This window comes from Cebidichthys violaceus, unplaced genomic scaffold, assembly GCF_023349555.1.
Source record: "Cebidichthys violaceus isolate CVI_PGR_0920_01 unplaced genomic scaffold, fCebVio1.0.p SCAF_1, whole genome shotgun sequence".
Classification (NCBI taxonomy): Eukaryota; Metazoa; Chordata; class Actinopteri; order Perciformes; family Stichaeidae; genus Cebidichthys; species Cebidichthys violaceus.
Genome location: NW_027176262.1, coordinates 6285388 through 6309042, shown reverse-complemented (window position 1 = coordinate 6309042; position 23655 = coordinate 6285388). Strand labels below are relative to the sequence as shown.

Below are 23655 nucleotides of genomic sequence, written 5' to 3'. Positions count from 1 at the left end.
ACGGTTTTAGTATTTTAATTAAGTAATGTACCTGAGGCAGGAGTCGAGATCTACCTTTTCAAGTTTAAGCCACTTTGAAACATTTTAGGAGAACATCACAGCAACACTTTATTGCTAATCATCCTCATATTTGTTCAGTGGCCATTTAACCAGCAAAATCTGTGACGGGTCAGCAAACTAAAACACAAAAGTTTTATATTAGAGAGACTGCATGGGATTGGAAATTCCTCTCAATAGCTCTACTCAGCCAGGCGGCACCACCAACACCAGCTGCATCGTCCACCAAGGCCAGTCAACCGCAAAAGACAAGTAACTCAATTATTTTCCTTTGTTTTAAATACCGATCGCTGAATAGCTAATCATTCTGGTGATTAGTCTGCAAAATACTTTGCAGAGTTGCATTAAACAGATAATAAAGAGTACCCTACGCTAACAAGGTTGTGTCAAGGATTTTAGCCTCAATTGCCACTAATGGCCCTCGACACGTAATACAGTGGCACAGAGTTACTTTTGAAGGTCCTTTAATTTAGTAGGAGCCCCGTGGAACGATGCTCTTGAAAGCATCGCCTTTCAATAATGAGAGGACGTGTTAAGTTATTCATCAGTGGGGCTCTAGCAGTGCTGGACCTCGAGAGCCCAAACAAAGCACGGACCTCTTAATTTGCCCCGACCAGTGCCGAGAGGGCCCGTTTAATTTAAGTCAATCGACGCGGTGACGTTCTGAAGCGGCTGAGCTTTTTATGTGTTGCCAGGGTCTGCTGTGCATTAATGCATATTTATAAGGCTGATGATCAAGTGCTCTCTTATGTTCAATTATCGCATTCATGTTGGAGGAGGGACTGCAAAGTCCTTGTGGCCCTGCATATTTAGAAGTCAATGACAAGGGACAACTGTGTCTTCACCTTTGTGTTGACTCACTTGAGTCTTTAAGGTTCGATATGTATATATATATATATATATACATATACATATATATATATGTATATGTATATATATATAGTGCTTAGTGCCCACCCTCCAGTTATCCCCCTCAAGTTAACACCGTTAGCTGCGGTCGGTTAGCTCAGCCGTCTCCATGTTAAGAGCCACACAGAGGCAAAAGATATGCTATGAAGTCCGTATTGAGCACCTTCAATCTATAAAACTAGCAAAGGAAGCCTTGTTTGTAAATGGTAAATGGACTTGTACTTGTATAGTGCATTTCTAGTCTTTCCGACCACTCAAAGCGCTTTCACACTACTTGTCAGCATTCACCCATTCACACACTGATGGCAGCGGCTAAGTGCCACCTGCCTATCAGACTATCCACATTCATACACCGTAGGCACAGCTATGGGAGCAATTTTGGGGTTAAGTGTCTTGCTCAAGGACACATCAACATGCGACTAGCGGAGCTGGGTATCGAACCTCTGATTGAAGGACGACCCTGCTCTCCACTTAGCCACAGTCGCCCCACTGGTTGAGGTTTGTCTTCACCAATCACAAAATTAGGCTTATTTTTGGAACCATTGGGCTTGTAGCTACGAGCAACAGACAAAGTATTAAAAGATGTTTTGGCTTATTCAACAAAAATATTGAATATTGCTACCTTTATGCTTTAAAATTGTCTGACAAAGAATGAATCACAAAAGAGGAGGCCATATTAACATATTTGTAAGTGTGTGGTTTTAATGTCCTCTCTCTTCCTAGCAGTTCAGTTACTGGACTGCTAATGGACCCTAACTAACGGGAAGTTGAAAGCAGAATATAACAAGCCACTGGAGACATCATGCTGTACTCCGGAGGGCCATTAGCCAAAGTTTCCATTTATTTATCCATACACGAAAAAAAAGAGTGCAGTGGCTTCTTGCTAATTGCCAACAGAAAACTGTTGAGGAAGCTGGGGAGCTGCACCCAAGCAGCAGACTCCCTCGTTGTCCCCGATGGGTTGCGTTCCACTCCGTAATTTTGTGCGATGCGTGCAGTGAGGTAGGAGATACCCGCTGTACTGACAGCCGGTCCCTTGCAGACCGAAGAAGTTTGCGCGTCGACGTAAGAGATCCTGAGATCCAGAGTGGCGCTGGAGACCGGGCATGTGCGGAGCAACTGCAGTGTCACATGGTGAGGCCAGCAGGAGATCGGCTGGTGACAGGCAGGAGAGGAGCAGAGAAGACAGTGACTGAGTGACAGTGACTCCTGAAGATGGCTACAGCTGTGAAGGGTGAAAGCGAGGGAGGTTGTTACGGCCTCGCTGTTGGAAAGGCAGACGCTGACCGGCCCTAGCTGGCTCTCTGAGCTTTAGATGCCTCCAAACGATAGGAGCGCACCATTTTGTGGAGCGTAACTGACACCCACGGGGTGCCCTAAGTAAGCCCCGGGGAAGGCTATGGTTAAGCTGGAAAACAAAACACTAAAGCAGGTCATGTAATGGGCCTCTCATTTTGCGCCTGTCTTTGTCAGGCCCACTGGAGGAAACCTAATTTATTTAATAGCCCGCTGCTTCAATGCCAGGCGTTTGGTGTACGAAAAAACAGAAGGCGGCAACGATGAAAGCGTAGCGGGAGAGAGATAGAGGACAAACACTTTCCTCACATTCGCTGGCGAGATGTGATTTCCAAAGTGAAGATCTGTGTCAGCCATCTGGTGATGGAGAATAGCAGGAAACCATGTCAGCGTGCTGTTTTCAATAATGCAGGCGTACATGCTGTCACCACATAACTGACAATTCAAGGGAAGATTTCTGTGAAACGTCAACTTTCCTGTACATTCCATTTGATTTCTTTTCAGTTCCTATCAATCTATTTCTTTTGCTGGAAAGCCAAGATGGAACTAGCTTCGACACAATGTCGGAACAAAACAGAGCTTCACATTTGAAGGGTGCTGTGGTGAGTATTCAGCGATAAATCCCTGTGAACAGTGGCACTAGTGTGGCGCTCAAATGTGTCTTTTGGCACATCAGGTTTCAGCCTGGTTCGCAGCATCTATGGCATCTATCAATCCACCACTTTGTTTCAGAATGAAAATATCTCAGCAACTATTGCATGGATTGCCATGCAATTATGTACGGATCTTTTCCTCTAGCCCCACCACGAGGTTCACATGTGAGGTTTTGAGTGCAACAACTATTTGATACCAATTGATGTCCCTTCAGGATGAATTTCAATTTGGATTTATTTTTTGGATTATCACTGAATACCTGGAAGACTACTGACATTCCCATCCGTCTCAGCTGTACTCTGTGTTTAGTGCTGAACAGCAAATATTAGTTATTGTACGACGCTAGACTAAGATGGTAAAAGTGATCCATGCGTAACATAAGCATTTTAAATTGTCATTGTCATTGTTGGCTCAATGCACTGTTGCATCAAAACAGCCTCGCAGAACTGCCAGCAGACCTGGGGTGTCAAACTGGGCCGTAATTCATTTTATCTTCTTTGTTCTCAGTTGTCCTTGCAAGTTCTTGTATTTGTCTGACTCAGAGTCTGATAGTGGCTCTGAATATTATATTCCTTGAGCACACTGGCTTCCCATTTACCTTTGTGAAGAAATAGAAAACATATCCTTTTGTATTTGAGAACCTGACACTGTGTCCACTTTTCTCCTTTTTGACAGACATTTTTCACTGGTGGCTTCTGCACTGACAGTACGCTTCAGTGTTGTGTCACATATGTATCTATAATAACGTATCCAGCATAGGGTCGCCACTCTTATTGGGCTCTAGAGACGGGTGGCTGGCTAGTTTGCTTTGCAGCTCGTCCATCTCTGGAACTGTCCGACTGAGCGTTGATCCAGGTCGTCCGCTAGTTAGCTAGCTAGCTTGTTAAGTCCAGCATGCATTAATGCTACACTGGTTACAGAAAATGAGCCGAACCAAGTTGCCACTCATCTGGCAATAGTGTTGTGCTTTCAAACGTTGTGACAAGAAGGTGTGGATGAAGCAAGTTGTTCAATTTGACTAATTTACTGTCTCTCTATATACGCTTCGTAACGTTACTCTACTGCTCGTTTTAGTCGTTACTGCAAAACCTCACCTCATTGAGTCCGCCGCTTGCAGTAAGTCGGTTGAATTTATACAGATATACTTTTCTATTTTTATGATTGGGCCTTTTGACACCCCTACAGTAGACTTGTAGCCTCTGTCCTGGTTTATTCCTGTCCTCTGGCTCTGACCCCCCCCCTGTTGTGTAACGGGTGGTGTATGGACCCAATTGCAGTACAAAGGACTCAGAAGACAGAGGTAAAAAGTTTTTACTTAGAGTCCGGCAGACAGGCAAACGGTTTAGAAACCGGCAAACAGGAATCAGGAGAGGAGAGGCAAAGTTCTTGGTCAGGGACGGAAGGCTAGGTCGAATAACCAGGAGGCAGATGAAGCAGGGAATCAGGGACAGGCGAGGTCGGTACCGGGAAGACAGGCAGGAGAACGCTGGAAAGACTCGCATGGCAAAGAACAATCTGGCAAAGGAGTGAGTGTGGAGCTGGTGACTATATGCTGGGCTGATTGCATGTGATGAGAGGCAGCTGTGTGCACAGGTGAGTGGAGTGAACTGACGAGGTGGGCGTGGCTGACAGGTTGAGTGGGGCAGAGGCAGGATCAATGGAAAATTACTGATGGCTGGATGACTGAACTGTGACAGAACCCCCCCTTCAAGGGACGGCCCCTGACGTCCCCAAAACAAGTCCAAGGAACCAGGGTGGGAGGAGGGGGAATTGGAAGGCGGGCTAAAACTCGGGAGAACCCGAGAACTCCCCATCCTCAGGCTGTGAGGAAGGCGAGTTCGCCGGCGGGTCCACTGCCTCCTCCTCAGACAGGGAGTCCTCCCACTGGTCCGGGGCAGTGGGAGGGCCAGCAGCAGGTGTCCTATGGCGACGGCCCCTGCCGATGTTGCTGAGGGAGGGCTGGTCCGGATGTTGCTGGTGAAAGTCTTGGATGAGACCCCGGCCCACAATGTGTTGAGCAGGAACCCAGGATCTTTCCTCCGGACCGTAGCCCTCCCAGTTGACGAGGTACTGGCAGCCCCTTCCACGTCGGCGAGAGCGGATGATGCGGCTCACTGCATAGATGAGTCCCCCTTCAATGAGGCGAGGGGGGGGTGGGGGTGGAGCAGCAGGCACCAGCGGGCTCTCGCTGACCGGCTTGACCTTGGACACATGGAATGTTGGGTGCACCCGCATAGACCGAGGGAGCTTGAGCCGGACTGCCACCGGGCTGATGACCTTCTCGATGGCGAAGGGCCCGACAAACTTGGGAGCCAGCTTGTTGGATTCCACACACAGAGGAAGGTCACGGGTGGAGAGCCAAACCTTCTGGCCCACCTGGTACTGTGGAGCTTGAGAGGGACAACGGTTGGCTGCTGAGGAGTACCGGTCTGCCGCCTTCAGGAGGGAGGCCCTAGCACGGGCCCAGGTCAGACGACAGCGACAGATGAAGGCTTGAACTGAAGGGCAAGAGGCTTCCCCTTCCAGGGCTGGGAAGAGAGGAGGCTGGTAACCGTAGGCACACTGGAAAGGAGACAAACCGGTGGCGGAGCTGGTCGGGGTGTTGTGGGCATATTCCACCCACAACAGATGCTGGGACCAAGAGGATGGGTTCTGTGACACCATACACCGGAGGGCCGTCTCCATTTCTTGGTTCATCCTCTCAGTCTGGCCATTAGATTGAGGGTGGTACCCGGATGACAGACTGGCGGTGGCTCCCAAGAGGCTGCAGAACTCCCGCCAGAACACTGATGAAAACTGGGGCCCTCTGTCCGAGACCACGTCAACAGGAATCCCATGAAGGTGAAAGACATGGTTGAGGAGCAGCTGGGCTGTCTCTTTAGCTGACGGGAGCTTAGGCAAGGACGCAAAGTGGGCCATCTTAGAGAAGCGGTCCACAATGGTAAGGATGGCCGTCTTCCCATCCGATGGTGGCAGGCCTGTCACAAAGTCCACTGAAATGTGGGACCAGGGGCGATGTGGCACCGGGAGAGGCTGCAGGAGGCCGGATGGGGCTTGGCGCGATGGTTTGTTCTGGTTGCAGGTCTGGCAGGCTCTGACATACTCCCGGGTGTCCTCCTGTAACGTGGGCCACCAGAAACGTTGTAGAAGGACGTCCCGGGTTCTCTGGATCCCAGGATGGCAGGTCAACCTTGAACCATGGGCCCACTGGAGTACATCCGACCTCAGAGCTGCAGGCACGAACAAGCAACCAGTAGGGCATGCACTCGGACCAGGCTGACCCTCTGTGGCAGCTCTCACTCTCTCCTCAATTTCCCAAGTCAGAGATGCCACAACACACGGGGACGGAAGGATGGTGTCAGGAGCATTGGCGCCATCATCCTCCCTCTGGAACTGACGCGACAGAGCGTCAGGTTTGACGTTGCGGGAGCCGGGTCTGTAGGAGAGGGTGAAATTAAACCTGGTGAAGAAGAGGGCCCATCGTGCCTGTCGAGAGTTGAGTCTCTTCGTGGTTCGGATGTACTCCAGGTTCTTGTGGTCCGTCCAAACCAGGAAAGGCTCCTTGGTTCCCTCCAGCCAGTGCCGCCACTCCTCCAGGGCCAGTTTAACAGCTAGGAGTGAGTGTGGAGCTGGTGACTATATGCTGGGCTGATTGCATGTGATGAGAGGCAGCTGTGTGCACAGGTGAGTGGAGTGAACTGACGAGGTGGGCGTGGCTGACAGGTTGAGTGGGGCAGAGGCAGGATCAATGGAAAATTACTGATGGCTGGATGACTGAACTGTGACATGTTGAGGGGGTTCAGACAATTTCTCCTTCATACGTGATTCCTTATTATATGAAAATATACAACTTCACAGTTGAGTCCACTGCGGACGACTGCATTTGTTTTCAGCAGTGTTTGTATTTGCAGAGATTTAACCGCCATGCCATTCTCTTATGGGCTTGGAGTCCTATTCAGCTAATCAAGGTTGCCGGCAGCGGAGATATATCACATCTAAAGCTGAAAGGGTGAATCAGAATGTGCATTGGCTTTCAGTGAAATGAAAGCGCATTTTGATGAAGCATAAGCTGCCGATTGCATGATTTGACATTTCTTTTGCAGACGTTGTGGGAGGGGACAAACAATAGGAAAATACAGCATCATCCAGAAAAAAGCTATTTTTTGTCAGATATTGTGACATTATCAAACAATGATAATAACCCCTAGTTGTGAATAATTTAATAAACTCGCATTGGTACCGGCTCATTCACTGTCTGAAAACACAATGCATGCGTATTATTAGGAAATTGCTGCAGTTTGTCAAAAAAATGATAATAATCTGGACCTATTTTTTCCCCCCAGACACCAGCAATAGGCATGTCATCTTTTTAATACACGCCAACTCCTTTAATAACAGCAATGCTGGTGAAACTATAGTGTCTGGCAGATTCATATACCTCCATCGCCACCGCTCTACTCCCCTCCATCCTTTACTATTATTAAATGCAAATGTTATGTCACCCACTTCACACCGAGATAAATCTGTTATTTCATGCATTACTGCGGAGAGCCTCACCACCACATCGTTCTCATTGCAGCACCAGGCACATTGTGTTAATTTACACCCCAGCCTTCCTCATTGATACTGTATCTTAAAACCATTTCCTTTCCATGACTGGGAAATTGATTGAGTTTGATATGCTACCACATATGAAACAGAAAGAGAGGCATACCTTGCATGGCTTTCCTGAAAACAGAATTGTATGTAAATGATGTATTATGGATAGTAATCAACATGCAACAGTTCTTAGAGTCCCTTTAAATCATGCAGGAAACCAAGAAGGCAGTCGATAACCGTAGGATTAAAACAGTTTCAAGCTTTCACACTTTCTAAATAATACGTTAAATGATCATTCTGGTTTATTACATCTTGTATCTTGTTTACTTATTGGGTAATATGTTATCTTACAGCCAAAGCTGCAAAAATAAGCAAGTTGTAATAAGCTGGAATTTTGTGAATGAAAGTACACACTGTAGTTTATATCCTGTTGGTCGAAATTACTATGGTCTGCTCAAACTATATATATGTAAGGCAAGAACATAAAGGAGAACAAAAATTGAAAAACATTTTATTTTAGTATATTGTAAAAACAGTTGCATTAAAGTTAAAGGCATCACAATATATTTTTAGAAATAATGTGCTGCACACATTTAGCTAAAGATTACATAACATTAGCTTACAGCTTTACAAAAACATTATATCGTACAAACACTGGTGAGGGGCCCACCTGCAAATACTGTCCTATATAATAGTGTACTTCATTGACATTTATTTTATATTTAATATCATATTTCAAACTGTGGTAATTCTCCTGACATTCTTGGAGTTTTCCTCTGATAGACACACCTGCGGTGGTCCCATATTGTGTAGAGACAGGCTGCTGGAGGACACGACATCAGGGACCTGGGACACACACACCATTAAATTCAGGTTTTAGTGACAATACATCAGCGCTGTAGATTGACAACAAACACAGAGACTCCTGCCCTGAAACCTTTCTCCGACAGCAGCAGTGGCACTGGGGATACACAGTCGTATCTGAGGATGACTGGAGGACAACTATTGCCTTCAAGTCCTCAAACTGTCTTCCACCTTTACTCCCTCCAGATACGGCAATCCTATTACCGAACTCAAACTCATTACTTCAAAGACAGTGAATCAGAACTGAACTTGTGAACTCAACACAGAGCTGCTCTACATCAGACGTAATTGGGAAAAGAGGCCACATGCACCAGCACAGAAGGGGAACACTTGTCCCTCCTTCCTTCATTATTAGATACCAGGACATAACACGAGATATCAATACAGAATATATTCAATACAACAATCTATTCCTCGATGCCAGGAAAGGTAGAAAAAAGTTCAGTTTAGTCCATGCCAGCATGTCCACCTTGAGATCATCCCATTATTTAGATGATACAACATGATGATGTCAATGATGATGGCGCCACATTAGTGCCCTGTAAGCTAAAATAAATAGTGCTTATGGCATTGTGTGGTGCTGTGCCAGAAAGCATGTTATTCCACATCCCTGTCTAACATCTAGCTGTCTAATGGGAGAGCAGGGGAGGTGCAACAGCACAGCAGTTTGTTCTTGTTCCCATCAACACAGGAGGATGTGGCAGAAACTCCAGCTGCAGAATGAATGGCTGCATTATTCAGTTACAGTCTCTCTCTCTCTCTCTCTCTCTCTCTCTCTCTCTCTCTCTCTCTCTCTCTCTCTCTGCCTCTCTCTCTCTCTCTCTCTGTCTCTCTCTGCCTCTCTCTCTCTCTCTCTCTCTCTCTCTCTCTGCCTCTCTCTCTCTCTCTCTCTCTCTCTCTGTCTCTCTCTGCCTCTCTCTCTCTCTCTCTCTCTCTCTCTCTCTCTCTCTCTGTCTCTCTCTCTCTCTCGCTCTCTCTCTCTCTCTGCCTCTCTCTCTCTCTCTCTCTCTCTCTCTCTCTGCCTCTCTCTCTCTCTCTCTCTCTCTCTCTGTCTCTCTCTGCCTCTCTCTCTCTCTCTCTCTCTCTCTCTCTCTCTCTGTCTCTCTCTCTCTCTCGCTCTCTCTCTCTCTCTGCCTCTCTCTCTCTCTCTCTCTCTCTCTCTGCCTCTCTCTGTCTCTCTCTCTCTCTCTCTCTCTCTCTCTCTCTCTCTCTGCCCTCCCACCCTCTCTTTCGCTATCTTACCTTGTGAAAGCTGACAAAGTCCTCCTGCCTACGAGTTTCCATGATTAGCTCATTGTTAACTGCATCTGCAGGGCGAAAAACAGCAATTTAGCCTGATCTAACCTCGCAGTCCCTCTGACCGGCTACAGCCCACTTTGTACTTCAAGCTGACCTCGGCAAAAATAGAAAGAATCGGATGATTTAGTGGCTCGTGGGTCTGTTATGTTTACCAAATTGACATAGCGTCCTGAGTTAAACTCTTATCTTTTGTTTCTGTCTCAATTTAAAAAATATAAATAAGTACAACAGCCAGCTAGGACTGAAATGGTTCGTCTTGCATGTGTACTTAATATTTACAGCTCAGGGTTTAAGGAATTTCAGTCGATCTATTTCTATTACTCCAGACATCCATTGGCTTCTTTACATTTCCATAGAACATGAATATCCATTAACAGACTCTTGAATCGTGGCTAAATTGTGTAATCCATCACACTGAACATCAAGCGCGTTTTTGTCAAAGTATCATTATTGTGATGGAGAATCAATCTGCGATAAAATGTCATTACATGGTGATCATAATCTGACTTTGGCAAAAGAATGACTTTATGTTAAATGTGATGAATTACACAACTTGTGCAACTTTTAAGAAAAGACGTAAACATACTGAAAAGGTTTTTTTTAATGTGACTGGAGCGATATTGAATCATTTATAAAATGTATTGAAATTTGTCTGAAATTTTCGAAAGCCAAAAGTAAAAAGAAACAGAAGCCCCAGCAGAGATACTGTGGTCATTTAGTGTTTACCTGTGCAGTTAGTAGAGTTATTGTAAAGCCTCAGCTGAACTATTTGTACGCTCAGATGTTCTTCTGTCATCACTCTTATTGTGATTCAACAGTTGTAGTAGAGTCGTACAGTTATCATGGTGAACTGTGTGTCGCTCGCTCACCTGTGGGGCCCTCACTCGAATACCCCAGGTTCACCTTCCCTCCTGTCTCCTCAGCAACCGAGCGTCTCCCGCTCAACGATTGGTCGGACCTGCAAATGCCCAAATGAACGGTCCAATGGAAAAAGATAACCTTTAGAGAGGCTGTGCTGTTGTGAACAATTTCCTTTTCTCACAAAGCTGCAGTATATATCAGGGGCCTCCGCATTGTTTTCATCGTAAAGTGCTTTGACAGATTCAAAAATGAGCGTCATCATCTTTCAGTGCATTTTATGAGACCTCGCCGACGTGCTCCACTCTCACGTCAATGTGCTCAATGGGGAAGTTATAACGTGTGTTTCAGCCGCATGGAAGATGCTGACGACAGTAATGCGTAAATATATCTGCTTCTTAAATGAGCTAACAACAATTTGAATCTTAATTAAGTTGTTGCAAAATGTAATGACTATTTAATGCCTCTAATTCATGTCTCCAATTTTCTTTTATAATGAGAAACAATAAAAGCCCATTCATTCTCAGAAATAAGTTGCTCGTATTAATAGAGATTGCTGAGTCTTCATATTCGCTGATGCAAAGTATAAATGGAGCTCAATACAGCCGGGACTCTTTCACAGATTATTGGCAGCTACTTTCTCCTCAAGTCAATCACTTTTACATGATCTTAAAGTTTTGTTTTTTTGTTAATTTGGAAAGTGGAGAAATTCCAAGGTTTTCGTTGTTCGAAAATAGGGTCATAAAGCAAAAGGTGTCTAGAAAAACAGAGCTCTTAAATCTTACCTTATTGCCTCCTGTGGGCTCGGTTCTGAAAGAAAATGAGGCATTAGGTTTAGAGAATTATTATGAGCTGTCAGCCAATAACTGTATTATTCTCACTGCCTTGACCACAGAACCATTGCGCTTGCTCACCACAACAGTGTGAAAGCTGTAAATGTCCCGCCGTTTATTAGCTCTGGATTCCGCACTAATATCATAGCCTCCAGTCAGTTTGCTGTTCAACGCTGAAAGCTGGAGCTGAGTGTTAATGAGTTTTGTAATACCGCTTCATGGTTGTCTTTGCCAAAGGTCCTCCTGGCCACGGCGAAAACACAACAATATAACAGTGGTGCAGATGGCGCTTGCCTCAGGAGACGTATAAACTGCTCCTTTATACAGGGAAAGAAATTGCCTTCGTCATTATATTTTAAATCCCTGCTGTCACGCTGGCCAAAGTCTTTGAGGGTGACTACATTAGATCCCTTCTATTTTCCCCCAAATTACAAAGCATACATTACTCCCCATTGAGGTGGATTAGTCAAAGAAGAGCTTAGTGGCTTGGAGGCATGCCACATCCTCTAACATGTGAAACATCCTCACGAAGTTAATTGAACTTATTTTGCTCCATAAAAGCCGTGAAGACGACGATGAAGACGGTGAAGACGGTGAAGACGATGAAGACGGTGAAGACGGTGAAGCTACCACGCGTTTCAGGTACAGAATCGGCTGCCGGAGGACAAAGGTCACACCTGCTTCGTGATAATCCCTTAGCTCTAAACCATAGCCGTGATTTGCAATAGTCCACAATCAGTCAGGGGGATTACGCTGACTTCTAAATGAGTGACTTAGGGCCTCTTTTTGTTATCGCACACAAACAGGCCTCCTCCGGCTCCGCGTGCTATAGAACAACGGTCCCCTCGGCAATAGCACTCCAGAAGCATCTCTGCAACATCCCTCTTTCCCGGGCCAGACTTTTTACAATATCACACCACTTTACCTCCACCAACGTGCCAAGGCATCGACGTCTCTGAGGTGACACAGATTCACAGGGTTTGGAGCTCTAAAAGAGTTTCAGTGAAACGGTCTTACTGTGCGGTGGTTTTAAACCCTTATTACTGAGCCATGCAATTCGGTAATGCTGTAGTCACCTTTAGACTTTACAAACAACTAAAAAATCAATTTAAAGGAGTAGTTCATCATTTTGGAAATTATGTTCAATGTTTTTTTTTGCAGAGAGTTAAATGAGAATGGTGACACCACTCTAATGTCAGCCAGTTAAATATAGGCTACAGCTAGCAATTATTTAGCTGAGCTTAACAGTTAGCCTGGCTTTATCTGAAGGAAACAACGACCCTTAAGCTTGCTGACTGACATTTATTGTTTAATCAGCACAAAAATGTCGTCATAAAAAAGGACAAATGAGATACAATATGTTAAATAGTGAGTTTTGGAGGTGCTAGTATTCTAAACTCCCTTTCCCACTGGACAAAAAAAACCCACTAACACCTACTAACATCTGGCTTTTGTCTTTAGTGGGAAAGGTTTCAATCTGTATTCATTCCCCGGATAAATGACTCTGCAGTAATCACAGGTGTTTATCAGCTTCAGCTCAGATCCACAGTGATGGAAACATGACACCTGGGAGGATATGCTAATTTTCACCCATTTTCCGGCGCAATGCTTTTCGCCTCCGTCGGTAACTTTCGCGACTCTTTTTCATCTCAGCCACATAATTCCGTAGCTGTTTGGGGCCCTTTTAATTTGTGGCCCAGGTTGTCTACCTCGCCTGGTATTAAATTCCGCCACTGGTGTTTTTTCCTGAACCAGAGAGTATTTCACTGGTGTTTCTGAGACTTGGGTGTGTGACTCTACTACGTCATGGCAGGAGTATTGCCGAGGCATTCCATTCTGAACAGGCGCCTCGCTAGTTTATTTATCTCTACAGAACAAGCTGTGTCCAAAAGCTTCATGTGAAAACTGTGTAGCAGTCAAACATACTGACTCATTTGGCAGGAACCTAGGTGTGAGTCAGGACCTTCCTTCCCCAAGGTAGGATCTCTGCCAGTGTATCAACAGCTGTAATCCTCTTCACACACAGGTTGATAGCTTGTCCAGGGTCGCCACATTAAACATCAACTCATCTGCATGTCTCAACTGACAGGGTTATGATATAAACCCAGGACTGGAACACAGTCCCTTTATTTGTCCAAGGGAGACTCAATACAGTTACCTATTTTTTAGTAACCTATTTTCCTTCAACACCTTGTAACACGTTCATTAAATCATGCACCAGTAGAGTAAAGTCCACCAGTCCATTAAAGGCAAAGTACTGTTTCCTGGCTGGTGTTTGATAGAAGACATTATTGAAAGTGCAATAGCACAAAGTTGAAACTTGATGATTATAATTCCTCCACGCCAGTGACAGCTGTGGCCGGAGGCATTATGTTTTTGGGTTGTCCATCTAGTTGTACGGAACGCCTTGAGAGAAGTTGTTACGTTACGTCTAACAGACATTAAAATGTTGGTGGTCAAAGGCCACTGTTACCACATAAAACACAAATTCAAGAATTCATATGCCAATTATAAATATTTCCACACAATGGCTTACAGGATAAAATGATGAAGTGATGACATTTTGGACAGACGTAAAGTGCGACTTGACTGGTTGGCAGAGGTGGAAATTCTACTTTTATCCTCAAAGAAGAGCACAGGAAAGATATATATGTTGACGCAGAAAGAAACATGCGACTTCATTTCAGTTGGACTTAGAAAAGCTACTCGGTAAAGTTACTGTAATTGCGGCGACAGATGTATCTTCGCACTGTTTAGCTGGTGAAACGTCTCGCTCAGGCTCACCCCTGCAGTGTTTATTCAGGGTGAGCATTAATAGTCCTTCCTCCTGACGATTTGTCCCAGTGTTTCTGGGATTTACACCTCCAACCCTGCAGTCATACAGTCCACATACGTATCTAACATTTCTGCTGTTGCTGTCTCCTGAGAAGAAAAGCTTTTTGCGCTGACAACTAATGTTCTGCCTTTGTCACAAAATATATAGCGTGTCCTTGGTGAAGGCCAGCGTGGGGCAGTGCCGAGTCACAGCGTGCAACCGCCCATCTTCTTCATTATCCTTTAATCACAGTTTCTGGAATGGAAAAGTGTAGGGGAAGGTGACATTTTCTCACCTAAAGCAATTGAAGAAAGAGAGAAGTGCATACTTGCTTGTCTCCTTCGCCTGTGCCAGAGGACGGTGCAGATGCAGAGCAGGAGGAGCAGCAGAAGAGCAAAGAGGGAGGCCATTACTGCCAGAGGGACCGTGTAGTCATCTTCCTCCTGCAGCACCTCTGCAACTGAGGAGGAAAAAGGTCACATCGGTGTTGTTACCTTGCAATTCAATTACAGATTTGCAGATGCAGTGTAAAGAACGCTATGTTCCATCTCCTTTTTTAATATGCTGTGGCGTGCGTGAGGATGTTTTGCCTTAGTGGATTTCAAGAAAATGTTACAACTGCAAATGGAACATTACTAAGATAATTATGTAGTATTTGTATTCTGGGCCTTAGAGAGGTTTGCTCTTGTGATGCAAACTCATGCAGTGTTGGCTCTTTTCTCTTTCCCCCTCTCCTCTTCAATATTAATGCTCAGTGGTGATTCACAGGCGTCCCAAAAAGAGAATGGAACAGGAGAAAAAAAAGAGAACAAAGAGAGAGAAGGAATGTAAAGACAGAGAACTAAACTAGGACAGAACAAAGACGCCCTGTGTGTGTATGTTATTTCATGTAAAGAGCGACGGCGGCGTCCTCTCACCCACTATCAGACGGACGCTGCTCTTCAGTGGTGTGGGGAGGGCAGACACGGAGGCCAGACAAGCCACATGAGAGCTCTTCACTGCTGTAACGCTGAGGTTGCTGGTTACAGTGAAGAGGCTCTTCCCTGACTCTTCACTGCTGATGTTGTATTCACCCTGGTTCACCTCCACGCCATTCCCCAGAGAGAGAGATAATTAGTTTTGCAATTATTATGTAAATACTCAAAACAGAGCTGTATTTAGAGAAACAGTACAAATGTTAAAGTATTTTTATTTTTTTTCTTGTGATGCAGCCGACGCTGTGACCATGTCTGTTTTTAATGCCTAACTCTTTGGAGATGACGGATCTGTTTTAGATTTGTTCAGCCAATAAAACGCTCAATTCAGTGGCAGATCAGTGTGACACATTCACACCAGTGTAATGAAGCTCATACCATTTGGTTTATGGTACTTAGCACCAAAAAATTAAACTTAAATTGCAGATGCAATGACATGATAATCTGTAGACTTAGTTTGAACCCTCTTAAAAGCAGTGCAGTTGTCACCATGACAAACTGACAGCCTGACAACGATCTGGAGAAGTTTTTAGGCCACTTTCTCCCAAACCAAAGCCTATAAATAATAATTCACCTCCACATACACATTCTCTGCACATACACTCCATTAGAGACACTACTGATTTTGCATGGACACTTGAAAAGAAAGTGGTTTTGAGCTCAAATGATCACAAACAGGTCTGTGAAATGTGTTAGAAACAAAAAAATCCCTTCTTGGCCTATTGTATTGCCATAAACCAAAATGAGTGCATTGTACTGTATTGGGATTACGGATGATAAATCAGTTCTAAATATTACCGTAGTGTATGCACTTACCTTTTTGTCATTCACCTGCCATTGCAAAGTGGGTGGAGGGTACCATCCTGCTGCTTGGCATTCAAACAGGACCGACTGACCCTTAAAAGACAACTTGTCGTCCCCAACGACTTTCACGCTGCCTTTTTCTGCAATCACAATCACAAACCTTTTTTTTTCTTCTTCTTATTCATGTGCTTGCATGCATGTATAAGTACGTATATATATCCCTGTACATGCATGAGTGTGAGTAAGTTTATAAATAGAAATGGCTGGTAAGAATCCATGAATTTCTGTTGAAATGCACATTGTTGCATCCACGCATCTGCACCCAAAGGTGAGCATCACCTCTCCAGTTCTCCCGCTCATATACAAAAGACGGATTTCATTCGTCCCGGGCGATTGATCGCGTGTCTCAAAGTCTCAATTGCATGACGGATCCATCTCCACTTTTCCCCTTCATCTCCTTCCCTGCCAGCCAAATAAGCCACTTAAGGCCCTGGGAGAGATACAGTATCTCATATGTGAAGTCCATTGTCTGGCAGAATGAAAGGCGGCGAATGCAACAGACGATTGCCACAGACAGAAAGATAATTACAGAAGCTTCGGTGCTTTGTGTATGCGAATGACACGTCTGTGTTGATTTAAATTCAAATCCTCAGCTGGTTTTGTACGCTTTATTGGCTCTCCCTTTTCCCCCTGGAGCTTTCATTTGATGCCTGATTTTTGTGTCATAAACATCGTACCGTCCCATTCTGAAAGAGTGGACTCCAGCCGTTCTTAGAGAATCTCTGCGCTATTGAATAAAGGTTGGCGAGGAACCAGTAGCCTCATTTGCACTGACTGATGAGGGGCTCGGGGCGATCATGGCAGATTGATACATCTGAATAGAGAAAGGGACGACATCAGCACTCTCTCCCAAAGCTCCTATTTAAGTGATCCCTGAAATAAGGTTTCATAAGGTTGGTTAATCACCGTAGGGGAACTCTGAAGACTCTGCGTGAGGCAGGGAGCCCTCAGCTAACTCTGATTCCAGTGATTTTTCAGCAGGGGTCCTCAGAGGGGAAATTACTGAGGGCAGCATTTAAACACTATTACATGTCTGTCTGCAGGATTGCTGCGTATGCGCATTAATTTTGTCTTGCTTTAAAAAAAAAAAATCATACAACACATGCACTGTACGTGTGAATGTGACTTTATTCCAATGAGGACGGAGCTTCTACTATTCTACTGTTCACTCTTCTCCTCTGATTTACATAGAAGACTTTTCTGCAGCTCTAGCCTTCACTGCAGACCCTTTCATACTCAACAGTGCATGCAACTGTATTGATTTGCTCAAGTGAGAGGCGTGTGTGTGTGTGTGTGTGTGTGTGTGTGTGTGTGTGTGTATATATTTGTGTGTGAGAAATAAGCAGAGAAGGAGCAGCGAGAGGAAGCAGGAGTGTGTTGTCATATTTACATCATCTTCATGCTGGACAATTAAAGCGGGGGGGGAGTGCGGATGATGGCACACAGAGTTGTCCAGGCAGCGGTGGATTTGTGGCTCCTGTCCAACAGTATATTTGAAGCTGCAGTACACAAATCACGGGCAGAGTTGCTGACTGTTAACTGGGCGTGCCAGGATGCACAATTAATTCAAAGGCAGTGTCAGGCCACAGTGATCCTCTGCATCCAGACCAGAGGGCCTGATTCACCATGCACTACTGTTAATGGTTGCATGTGTCAGTGGGGATTTGTGGCACAGGCAGCAATGGAGGCTCTCGCCGTAATATATCGGAGGCGATGGGTCATTGGTTTTGTATCCTCTCCTTTTCACAGAGAGGATGTTTCTGTGCGTTTTTATTTTTTTATTTTTTAGCTGAGTTCTCAGTTCAGTTTGTGCGTACTGCAGATGCAAATAAGCTGAATGATAAGGTCAAGAGAGAAGCACAGGTCCGAGCAGGTCTTGAAGCTTTGTATTCCGTAATAAGTTGTCGTCTAGTTTGAGGCGTGCCGCCTCCGTGTGAGCTCAAACTGTGAATAGCATCGAGTGGTCAATATCTTCCCAGACATGCGTGTGTCAATAATCTTCTGAAATGTGTCATTTTTCATCAAGCAGTCTTTGAACTTGAAACGGCCGTACAAAACTTTGATCCTTCTTTTTAATTAAGTGTCAAAATTGAAATATCCTTCTTTGCCCCCCCCCCCCCAAAAAAAAAGCCCGGCTGTCCTCCCTTCAGCAAAAAGGAAAAACTGCTTCACCTTTCCTGACCTCCTCACAAATCCTAATACTTTTTTTTTTACCACCCCTAATTTGTGTGGAAATGAAAATGTTCGTGAATGGTACGGCCAATTTAAGTGAATTTGCTCTAACTTGCTTGTTTAGACCTTTTTTTGTCTTTCAATCAGGTCAAAATGCTGCAGTGCTCTTCAGCGTGAGACATCAACCTCATCAGAACTGCAGAGAACTACTGATTCTTACAAAGTCCTGACTCTTAGGAGAGGAGGGGCGATCAGCCTGTAAATCCTGCTCTGCTGCCGGGTCTGACTGGCATAGAGTCTGGCGCTGTTCCGCCTGGTATTTATATCTGAGGGGCAATCAATTCCCATCAACTGACACCATCCACACTGTCATCAACAATGTCACAGAGACCATCAAACATGCCTGGGCAACTGTACCCCACCACACAGGCCCCAATGATATTGATACACACCGTGATTGATCACTGAGGCGCTTGTTCAGCTGCTTTTACAGAAAACTTTCATCCTTGAATCCCCACTTCAAGAAATTTAAAATAAAAGCACTTAATCAGGATGAGCGCCTTGAATGCTGAGGCAAAATACAACATTTTTGGTCTCTGACTCTTTGTGTTCTGTCGGCAGAATCAATGCAGCTATACAACTTTAGTGTAGTCTCTTCATTTACCTCCTTTTTACATGGTGCTTTTTGCCTCGTCAAGGTTGAATTCAGTGTGTTTCTGCACTCTCTCGCGCTGCAATAGTTGTATTTGAGACTTGCCATCTGCTCCGTTTCCTTCACTGCTTTGCATGTGCATGTGTGTGTGTGTGTGTGTGTGTGTGTGTGTGTGTGTGTGTGTGTGTGTGTGTGGGCAAGACTCTATTTTGCCATAATGTGAGTTCTGGCTGCACAGAAAGCCTTTGAAACTCTCTGCAGCAGAAATAAACAGTTCCTCGCTGCCTTCCTGCTACAGTGACTCACACACACACACATGCGTACACATACACACACAGACCTTGTACAAACAGGCTTGCTGTTTTCCTATCGATGCCCTGGATGTCACAGGTCACTGGTCCTTGGTCGTGCCTCTCTGTGCTCTTCAGGACAAACACCCAGCTGTTTCCATTTGAGACGGGGCTTGTCTCGGCCGTCACATTCGGGTTGATGGAGGGCAGGACACCAGTATTGTTGGTGATGGTGAGAGCCACTGTGCCGTTCAGTAGCCACACCATAACAGTCCACCGGGTGTTGGAGGTACTGCAGGTAAACCGGGCCTCCTCTCCTCGCAGGACGGTTAGTGTTTCAGGCGACAGCTTCATCTGACCTGCGACTACTGAAAACCAAAGAGAGACAGAAATAAAACACATTAGTCCTTCCATGAGTATGAAACATATCGATCACTAGAGCAACACTTACTAACACTGCTGCTAACGTACTTGAACGAAGTCTGGCATGTTGGGAAATGCGCTTATTTGCTTTCTTGTTGAGAGTTAGAGAAAAAGATGGATACCACTCTCAAGTATGTAGCTATGGAGCAAGTAGCCAGTTAGCTTAGCTTAGCACAAAGACTGGAAAACGGGACAAAGTCAAAAAATTGACAAAGTCTAAAGCTCACTACTTAATGCATGACATCGTTTTTCTTTAATCCGTACAACAACAAAAAAATGTCCAGGTTATGAGCTCGACTATTTCATGGACGGGCGCTGTGGCTTCCTGGAGTCCAGTGGTATTAAAAAGCAATGTTCGGCCATTCGTAATTTAGAAGCTGGCTTTGCAAACTCACTGATCAGTAAAATCTGATCAGAAAATCACTCGTAGTAGGGAAACACAGATCTATATTCTGAATATAAACAGTTTAACAACAGTCCAATGCTGCAGTTCTCTTGGGTGACATTAGCACGTGAATGCAATTTTAGCAGGATAGGAAACATTATTATATTACAACATTATTATTGCACTGCACACTGATTCCTTCAAAAATGATCTCAAACCACATAAAATGAATGCAATGTGCACATACAGTTAGATTACATTCGCACAGAAATAAAAAGTAACACGTTATTGGAGAAGTTGTCACAGATTATTTGAGAAGAGACTTTGAATTTTATAGTCAGGAGGATGAATTGAAGTTGGTGCAGTAAAGGAAACCCATAAATATGGTGGAGAATCAGTGAGCCGTAAGCAGAGGCAATCACTCAGTTTCCTCAAAGAACACAAAAACTATAGAGGAGCCAGTGTGTGTCACATTTCCCATAACAATTAGGACATGGAGAGAGCGAATAAAAAAGAAAGAGAGAAAGCCTTTGAGGCATAAAGAGACAAAGAAAGAGAATGAAACAACTCCTTAAAACTGTTTCTTCTTTCTTTGGTGATTTGGACGGTGCATGAATGAGAGCAAGTAGGTTTTAGGGAAGAATTACGAACAAAAGTAGGAGAGTGTAAATTAATCTGTAGCTGGTGGCAAAAGGCAAAAACTGCATCATTCTGCAGGTTAAACATTTGAACATGCAGGAAAACCTACAGAGTTTGATACAGCCTGCAGAATCCTAAATTAAGCATCTGTTTAGGACATTAGGCCTGAGAAAAATCGAGGCCAGCCTTTATGGCTTTTTCTGTTCATTGCTGTTAGAGAATGGCAGTCTAATGAGCATCATTTATGCGTGCTCCTATTGGGACCATGAACCAGTAACTCTGAAGCCCCCTGACCACGGTCTTCATCTTACTGTTAACATAGATAAGCAGCTGTGGACAGGTGTTGTAAATTAGCATTTTGTTACCAACACTATACACAGTGCGTCTAGTCTGTGGCGTAAATGTGTTTTACAATTCTAATGGCACTGTGATGTCCATATCAAATTAACTGACCACATTTTTTTTTTAAGAAAAGTAATTATAAAGGGCAGATAGATAATTAGGCCTTCTAATTAGATTGTGGGTTTTATCTGAACAATGCTGCTATTAAGCACACCACAGCACTGAATGTGGCCGTTAGTACAACCACTGAACCACATCACTGGCCCTTTGTGACACAGCTCCAATCAAACAAGCTGCTGTGTTTGTTTGGAGCTGCACTGAACTCTCACCTTGAATTCGTGAAAGCAGGAGCACGAACAGATAGAAGATGTCCATGTTTAATCCGTCGATCCAGTTAATCCATTGTTGAATGCTGAATGGACCGGAGACAAAAATAATTGAATTATTTCCCTGGTAGACGGTTGATCATAATCTCAAGTCTTCAGCCATGCTAGCAGCGATGCTTCAGGGGTGGGTTTGCCTTTCTGTTAGTCCACAACTCTGGTCCAGACTGAAATATCTGAACTACTGGATGGAGTGCCATGAAATTTGGTCACATATCCATGTAACTCAGGGGGTGAATGGTAATTTCACATCAGCTTCAGCTGTACTTGGTGTTTAGTGCTAACATGCTCACTTAAAATCAGCATGTTAGCAACGTCAATATGAGCATGTTAGTATGCAGATGTTAGCATTTAGCTCATAGCACCACTGTGACTAAGTATGAATCTCTTTGAGCTGTTAGCATGGCTGTAGTCTTAAACATAAAATATAAAACATATATCCATATCCTACATCTTCTATAAAAGACAAGAGGACATTTCCATTGCAATCAAATCGTTTTAAGTTTTCCTGGAAATAATATTAAAAACAGTTCAGAAACATTTTGTTAAATTTTGTTAGATTTAAATTAATTATTATTTTATTAATTCTTAGCTTAACTCTTCCTTGTGCATTCATGTAATTTCAAACAACATTAAACTCAGTATTTGCTGACATCAAAAGAAAGCAATGCAATAAAGTCTAACCAACCTGAAGAGTTAAACAAAGTTACAGTAAATGTAATAAAATTGAGGTAGTCGTGGTTCATTAATTCATTTGTTATGGGAATGTCCTGCTGTGAAATCTGTGGTAAAAAGTTTTTTTTACTTGTCTTTTCTTTTCTCCTACTGTATGCATAACACAGTAACACGTAACTATTTAAAAAGTTATAGAACATTTTTTGTATGTAACATGATCATCTGTTTCCTATTTCCTTGTTTCTTTGACCACTGGTGGTAATAATAATCATAATAATAATTATAAAGTTAATTAAACAATGCTTTACATAGTTGAATCAGGATTAAAACATCTCAGCATTGGGCTGATGTGATCTTGTCTTCTAATATTTGTTAAAAGCCGAGCAGCTGTATTTTGTACTAGCTGAAGGCGTGACATTTTTTGACTTAACCCTGAATACAATTAATTAATAAAAACACCATTAAAGGCCATAAATAAAAACACCATTAAATTACTTTTTTAACATGTTTTTAAAATGAAATGTCAATATCACTGTCACAGGTTGGACATTTGAAGACAGAGAGACTTTGGAGGATGAAAAATAATGATTTCAAATTAGTTTCCATTTAACTGGAGATGGTTTTGAGCACTTTATCTCTGACAGACAAGATAATAAAAATAAGAAAGTTACCTTAATAGGACTGTAAAGTTACTCCCTGGAATGAACTCTCTGATCATTTTACAACAAATCATATTTTAGTAAAAGTAAAATAGTTTTAGTTAAATTGAATTCAGGTCAGAGTATGATTACTAGGCCCAAAGTTAACCAGTAAAATCACTGAGATCTTGTATATAAAAAACTGTGTCTCAACCATTTCTTTCACACACAGCATAAAGCAGCACCGACTGAGTGAAGTTCAAGTTGAACAGTAAATAGCAATAAACACCACTGTGTTTATCTGACTCACCTCAGTTTGGTGTCTCTGTGGATCAGCAGCAAGTGTCCCATGCGGTGGAAACATGTCAACAATGCTGCACCTTCCTCACTCTTGGTGCTCAGCCATGTCACCCAAAACCTGTCCTGTTAAATATTACCAAACTTAGTGCGAACTTTGCCCCGTGCTGCACACAGATGTAAATATAGAGTGACTCAGAGAGCAAACAATACCCCTTGTAAGTCCCCAGTTCCCAGGGGGCCATAGACCTCCGCCCTCGTCAAATGAATGGCTGTGGACACACTGGATGATGTATCTGTATGTTAAACATGAGAGATGTACAGTATGAAGTTCTCAGTGTGCTTTGAGAACTTTTAGCCATTCTAGCGGTGTGGTGCTGGATGGCAATGTCAGTCTGTCTTTGGTCCAGACTGAAATATCTCAACAACATTCATGTTCCCCAGGAGATGAATCCTAATGACTTTATTGCCTCTAATGCAGCTATGAGTTGCCATTTTTGGCTTTCAGTGAAATATTCTAACGAGCCCGAATGTGACATCTGACTGGCTTGTTGAATCACATGTTTTCTGATCCAGGCAGTCCACAAAAAATCCAACTGGGCTGTCTTTTTTCACAGTTCATGGGTTTGTAGGCACTTCAGATACCCAAAATGAATGTGCACAAGCACTGAAAAGTGAGTTTTTCATGATATGTCCCCTACGTTAGCATTAGCATGCAGCCTCACACAGTTGCTAGC

General features: G+C 43.9%; 1 protein-coding gene across 2 annotated transcripts; it reads right to left on the bottom strand.

Moving 5' to 3' along the window:
• Positions 1-8010: 8010 nt before the first annotated feature.
• Positions 8011-23037, bottom strand: igsf5b (immunoglobulin superfamily, member 5b). 2 transcript variants are annotated; one of them, XM_068708331.1, is made up of 10 exons: positions 22932-23037; positions 21255-21337; positions 19187-19504; positions 15975-16102; positions 15102-15267; positions 14513-14644; positions 11322-11346; positions 10548-10636; positions 9622-9686; positions 8011-8361 (listed from the first exon to the last, which is right to left on the bottom strand). In XM_068708331.1, exons 1-10 carry the CDS (start codon positions 22970-22972, stop codon positions 8251-8253), a joined length of 1158 nt encoding a protein of 385 aa, XP_068564432.1. In that variant the 5' UTR covers positions 22973-23037; the 3' UTR covers positions 8011-8250. The 2 variants fall into 2 exon arrangements, with proteins under 2 accessions (XP_068564432.1, XP_068564439.1); XM_068708338.1 differs by lacking the exon at positions 9622-9686 and having other exon boundaries at positions 8269-8361.
• Positions 23038-23655: the final 618 nt, after the last annotated feature.

What these genes read in the sequence shown, in the direction of transcription:
- igsf5b (XM_068708331.1), bottom strand. Translation starts at nt 22,972, where the DNA reads ATGGGACACTTGCTGCTGATCCACAGAGACACCAAACTGAG. An exon ending in CAGGCGAAGGAGACAAGCAA is followed by an intron (nt 11,347 to 14,512) that starts GTATGCACTTCT and finishes ATTTTCTTTCAG; the next exon opens with AACCGAGCCCACAGGAGGCA. An exon ending in AGCCCACAGGAGGCAATAAG is followed by an intron (nt 10,637 to 11,321) that starts GTAAGATTTAAG and finishes GGGCATTTGCAG; the next exon opens with GTCCGACCAATCGTTGAGCG.